This window comes from Mauremys mutica, chromosome 13 (genome assembly GCF_020497125.1).
Source record: "Mauremys mutica isolate MM-2020 ecotype Southern chromosome 13, ASM2049712v1, whole genome shotgun sequence".
Classification (NCBI taxonomy): Eukaryota; Metazoa; Chordata; order Testudines; family Geoemydidae; genus Mauremys; species Mauremys mutica.
Window position 1 is genome coordinate 50,476,068 of NC_059084.1, and position 6,240 is coordinate 50,482,307.

Here is a 6,240-nt window from a genome sequence, read left to right on the forward strand (position 1 = left end):
CTGGACACAATGCTCCAGCCGAGGCCTAACCAGCACAGAGTAGAGCGGAAGAATGACTCCTCGTGTCTTGCTCACAACACACCTCTTAATGTATCCCAGAATCACGTTTGCTTTTTTTGCAACAGCATCACACTGTTGACTCATATTTAGCTTGTGGTCCACTATAACCCCTAGATCGCTTTCTGCCGTACCCCTTCCTAGACAGTCTCTTCCCATTCTGTATGTGTGAAATTGACTGTTCCTTCCTAAGTGGAGCACTTTGCATTTGTCTTTATTAAACTTTATCCTGTTTACCTCAGACCATTTCTCCAATTTGTCCAGATCATTTTGAATTATGACCCTGTCCTCCAAAGCAGTTGCAACCGCTCCCAGTTTGGTATCATCTGCAAACTTAATAAGCGTACTTTCTATGCCAATATCTAAGTCATTGATGAAGATAGATAGATAGATAGATAGATAGATAGATAGATAGATAGATAGATGGGGTGGATGGGGATAGATAGATAGATAGATAGATAGATAGATAGATAGATAGATAGATAGATAGATAGATGAATGAGACACAGGGATGCCGGGGGTGGGGGGGGGAAAGTGGGGCAATTTGCCTCAGGCCCTGGGCCCTGCGAGTCTTGGCCGAGAATCCCTTCCCTGGCACGGGGGGTGGGGGTAGAGGCCTCTCAGAGACGCTGGTGGCTGCTGTACGGAGCTGTGGGACATGCCGCCACCTGCAGCGCAGCCCTTTTCCAGGGGCTCAATTGGCTGAGCTGCCCATGGAGCAGGACCCAGGTGCTCCGGCCCCGGGCGGAGGTAAGTGGGAGGGAAGCACTGGCATGGGGCAGACGGGTGATGCTCAGCCACACCCCAGGCCCTACGAGGAGGTGAGGATGGGTGCGGGGATGCCTGGGCTCTGTGCCAGCCCTGCCACGGACTCCTCGCTGGCAAGAAGCACCACCCGGCTGCGCCCCACACAAGTGCTCCTGCTGGGCAAGCTGGGCATGTTGCAGGGGCTGCGAGGGGGCAGCTCTGTGCCCACAGGGGAGCTAGGGGGCTCCCCACCCTCTTGCAGCACCCCTAAGGGGCAGCTGCTGGGGATGGGTTGGGAGGGGGCACGTGCTCTGGCTGCACTCCCAGCCCATCTCCCAGGCAGTGGCAGCTCCAGCTGAAGGAGCGCTGGGGGTGGCTGGAGAGCACGCAGAGAGCACATCCAGTGGTTATGGGTGAGTGACTGGCTGCAGGGAGTGTGCAGAGCTGGGAGTGGAAGTTGTAGCAGTGGTGGTGGCATTTAGGAGTATTCTCTGCAATGAGTTTGTCAGGCCTCAGCGAGGGAGGGCAAGCCCGTCATTTGGAAATAGTTCCTGCTGCGTCTGGACAATGCTGTTTCCTAATCAAAACTTGTCTGGAAAACTTGGCTTGTAAGCACAGCGTTGACTTTTGGAAGCAGAAATTCTCCCCCTCAAGAGGAAACAACCGCTTTGCATTCCTACAGTCCAAAACTCATTTCGTTTTTTCTTCAACGAGCCCTTAAAAATGTACTGTGGGTGTAAGAGTTTCCCTACGACAACCTTCAGCTTGTGTATCCCAGTTATAAAATGACTGGCAAACCAGGCTGATTTTAATGGAACCCAGGACAACCTGCAGCCTGACAGACAGGAGACTTCACTGGCCTCAGCATCATGCTAATGGTCACACAGCACATTGTGTGGTAACCTAGCGCCTTGTCTGTGTACCTGAAAACCCAGATGTGCTGTTAACTTGCAGGGCAATCATTTTCTGCCATAAACCTTAACTCCAGCCGATAATACACCCTTTGGCGTGTCTTTGCACTCGGGTTATATGTACTCAGCTGATTTACCATATCCCCCCAACTGACACAGGATCAATAGTTCACATTGGGCAGTTACAGTCCACTAATCCTCATCCTGCAAGTTCTGAGCTCAAATTAGGAGCCCCGGTCATGGACAAATTCCCGCTGCCTTAGGTGCTGTGGAAACACAGAACAAAAAGATGGTCCCTCACGTCCCCACACAGTGGTTCTCAAGTTCACAGTCAGCTCTAATGCAAATGCAGAGCGTGAATAAAATGAACTAGCTGGCTGGTTTCAAGAGCTGTGGGGCAAGATAGACTGATCTGACTTTGAGATTTTGTTTAGTTTTTCATTTGCTTTTTTCCTGGCAAACATTGCAGTAACTTGACTGCTGTGTCTACCCAGGTGGGCCTGCTCTTAACTGCTGTGGAGAAGTTCTCTAGCTGCCACAGCAAAGGGCCCTTTATAAATGCAGAACATAATAATCAGTTTTATTACAGGTAGCAGGGTCACCCTGGGGGGTGGGCAAGGGGAGCAATTTGCCCAGGGGCCCCACAGGGGCCGCCATGAGAATATAGTATTCTATAGTATTGCAACCTTTTTTATGGATGGGGCCCCCAAAATTGCTTTGCCCCAGGCCCCCTGAATCCTCTGGGCAGCCCTGATGAGGAGAGGCAGAGAGAACTGGAGATATTTAGTCTGCAGAAGAGAAGAGTGAGGGGGGATTTGATAGCAGCCTTCAACTACCTGAAGGGGGATTCCAAAGAGGATGAAGCTCAGCTGTTCTCAGTGGTAGCAGATGACAAAACAAGGAGTAATGGTCTCAAGTTGCAGTGGGGGAGGTCTAGGTTGGATATTAGGAAAATATATTTCACTAGGAGGGTGGTGAAGCACTGGAATGAGTTACCTAGGGAGGCAGTGGAATCTCCTTCCTTAGATGTGTTTAAGGCCCAGCTTGACAAAGCCCTGGGTGGGATGATTTAGTTGGTGTCGGTCCTGCTTTGAGCAGGGGGTTGGACTAGATACCTCCTGAGGTCCCTTCCAACCCTGAGATTCTATGATTCTATGATTTCTGTTATACACTGTGTCATAAACAGATAGTTAAGGGTTAAGGTCTCGTTTACCTGTAAAGGGTTAACATGCAGTACCTGATGACCACCTGACCAGAGGACCAATCAGAGACAAGATAATTTCAAATCTCTGTGGAGGGAAGCCTTTGTCTGTGTTCTTTGTTAGAGTGTTCTCTTTTTTGATCTAAGAGAGGCCAGACATGTCTCCAAGTTCTCCTGGAGTAGTTCCTACTATTCAATAGTGAGTATTAATTAGAAAGGCGGATTAGTCTTATAATTTGATTTCTACATTTGCAATTGTGTGTTTGCTGAAGGAAATTCTTTATTCCTGTTTGCTGTTACATTGCTTTGACTGAGAAAGAAAGGAGGGGGAATTCTCTCCAGAGATTGATAAGTTTAGACCCTGTATATTGTTCCATTTTGGTTACAGAGACAGTGACTTTCTTTTTATTCTTTAATAAATTCTTTTCTATTAAGGACTTGGTTGGTCTTTCCTTGGGTGGATTCTCAGGGAAAGGGGAGGGGGAGGTATCCCTCTGTAGTTAAATCCCGGTGTCTCTCCTAGGAAAAGGGAGGGGGGAGGAAGCAGGGGGGAATGGTTTATTTCTCCTGGGTGTAAGAACTCCATGGATTTGGGGCTCTTGGGATCCCCTAGGATTTTGGGGAAGGATTGTGTCCCAATCCACGTACCTGATTGGGTGGTGGCAGCTTTTACCAGATCTAAACTAGAATTTAAGTTTAGATAAATCCATGCAGGTCCCCATATTGGAACCCAACAGCTCCAAGTGGGGGTGAGACCTATGACACACTGACACTTCTTCTATTGGGTTAGAAGCTGTAATAATACAGAACCAAGAATGGGAAGATCCAATGTTGCATTCAGCAGTGCCTGGGACACCCCTTCTTGCATCAATTTTGTGTTGGAGTGTGACATTATCTGGATTTTATTTGATGAAATTGTTTTAAAGAACAACTCATCTTTAACTCTGGTGGTTTTGTTGGTGATACAAGGACTGGAAAACCTAAGGAAACTGCTTTTCTTACTTCTTGTTAGCCAGTGTGGTGAAATAGCAGTTTACTTTTGTCGCTGAGTTGATATATCTTATGGGATAATAACTGCCAGTTTTAAGGTTTATTTGCCCTGTTTCTCATCAGTTTATCCTGAATTTGATATTCTCGGTTGTCACCCACCAAGGCACGGTTACAGCCAGATCCCCAGCTAGTGTAAATCAGGAGTAACTCGAGTCTAGCGGATGCAGCTGCAGTGACTTTACACTAGCAGAGGATTTGGTGCCATGAGGAATTCGCTCCATCCGTTGGGTGTGATACAAACCTCAGTGAGGGCAAGAGGATGAATCCCACTGTCTCTGATTGGTACTGGATCAATCCAGCAATCCGCTTGTCTCCTTTAAACGACAGAACTGTCCTGTGAGTCTGACACAGAGATGGGTCCCAGGAGAGCCAAGGTGCCAGGTCAGCGAGGGGAGAGCGACTCAGAACAGGACTCACTCCGGATTGGGGTTCACAAATGAAGCGAGAGATCTCTGCGCCGCAGACCCAGCGGGGCTGTGGGCAGGAAGGGGAGACACGTTGCCCGGGAACGGAAGGGTTAAAACTGCCGGGAGGTTTGTGTTACATTCACCCGGGTGCCGGGTCTCCTGCCCGAGCCCGGAGCGGTGTGTGTGTCACTGCTGCCCCCGCGCGGCTGCCGGGAGAAGCGCGATTCCGCAGCCTGGGTTTTTGCATGATCACAAACCGGTTTCGTGTCACTGTGTCTCTCGCACAGTAATAGCGGGCGGTGTCCTCGGGCTTCAGGCCGGTCATTTGCAGATACAGCTCACTCTTGGGATCATCCCTGGAGATGGTGAATCGGCCTTTCACTGAATCAAGGTAGTATATAGGACTCCCACCCGTGCTTATATAAGCGACCCATTCTAGCCCCTTGCCAGGAGCCTGTCGGACCCAATGCATGTAGGCGCTGCTGAAGGTGAACCCGGAGGCTTTGCAGGAGAGGCGGAGAGAGTCTCCGGGCTTTTTCACATCCCCTCCGGACTCCACCAGCTGCGCCTGGGACAGGACACCTGGGAATAAAGACAGGTTGTAAATATTGGTATATAAACAGCGATAATGTCATCTATTGTTTTAACTCTGCCCGTTATTCAGAGAAAGAAAATACCTTCCAAAGCTGCTACAGCGAAAACGAACAGAAGCAAAAATCCCATTTTCCCGGGTGCTGGAGGGGAAACTTCTCAGGGGACTGGCTGGTCACTGCACAGACCCAGGGGCTGCGGATTGTGTCTCCGGGTGCAGCCTGGGCAGAGAGAGGCACAGATTTAAACAGGAAACTGTCTCCCTCATTTGCATGCCCCCGCTTTATAAGAGACACACACTCCTGCTGCCAGTGATCTGAGTGACTCGCCCCAGGGCTCCGGTGCAGGACTCAGACTGTCCCGTCCTGTGCAGCGCCGGGCACAGGGCGCTGGGATCCTCATTAGACTTTCGGACCCCTGGGAGGAATGAACAGCTCCCTGCAGTGACTGTATTTCCTCACAGAGGAACTGAGGGCCTGGCTATTGAATTCATCTGGTGACCCCTGGTTTGTGTATTTGGGGAAAGGCCCAGGGTAAATAACTACTTCACTGCTTGAACCCAGCGGCTGTGGCTTCTCAGTGCCAGAGCTTCAGGGTCTGGGGATTGAGGGGTTTTCAGCAGGGGAGGGGAGTAGCCGCATTTGCACCTTCCCCTTTTCCTAAGGGACTGGGGGATTCAACTGCGAGTGGGGTCCAGATCCCAGCCCCGAGCTCCCGGGGGAGAGTGACGGACTAGAGCGTCCAGCAAGGGCTGTGTGACTGTGTCTTCAACACGAAGCCTGATACTGGATCAAGCCCTGGTACATTCATGTATCACCTCAGCAAACAGTGCTGGGGCCTGTCATTGCAACACCGATTTTCCTACCGTGCGCACAGGATGAGCTGTTTAAAGGGGGCTCGTTATTGAGTGTCCCTGAGCTTGATGTTGAGAAGTTGGGCGGTCAGCACCCCCAGAGAGGTGCAGCAATGGGGGTCCCCAACACGGGGCACGCTGGCCATTGGACACAGCCGGTCCATGTGTAAGGCGAGAGAACAAAGGAAAATCCATTTGCTGTTATGCTGTTGAAATAAGGTATTTCCTGTGGCGTGTGAGCGCAGCCGGGGCAGTTAGGCACTCTGTGCCCAGGGGACAGGAATGGCCTTTGGACACGTGTTTGTATTTCTTCCCAAACTCCCCCTTTCGCTGGGAAGCAGAGACGTGGGGAATAACACTGGTGTCCGTTCGAGCCCCTTCTCCTCGGCTCGGGACCTGTTGGCGCAATGGCGCCGCTTTTCT

The 6,240-nt window shown here is 50.6% G+C and overlaps 1 gene segment (V, D, J or C); it reads right to left on the reverse strand.

Annotated features, from left to right (window-relative positions):
* Positions 1-4,647: 4,647 nt before the first annotated feature.
* LOC123348501 lies at positions 4,648-5,096 on the reverse strand (the record flags this gene model as incomplete). The annotated part of the segment is given in 2 exon segments: positions 4,648-4,955; positions 5,051-5,096. Coding segments are annotated over 2 exon segments (354 nt in total), but the record flags the coding sequence as incomplete, so codon positions are not given.
* Between the last annotated feature and the right edge of the window lie 1,144 nt (positions 5,097-6,240).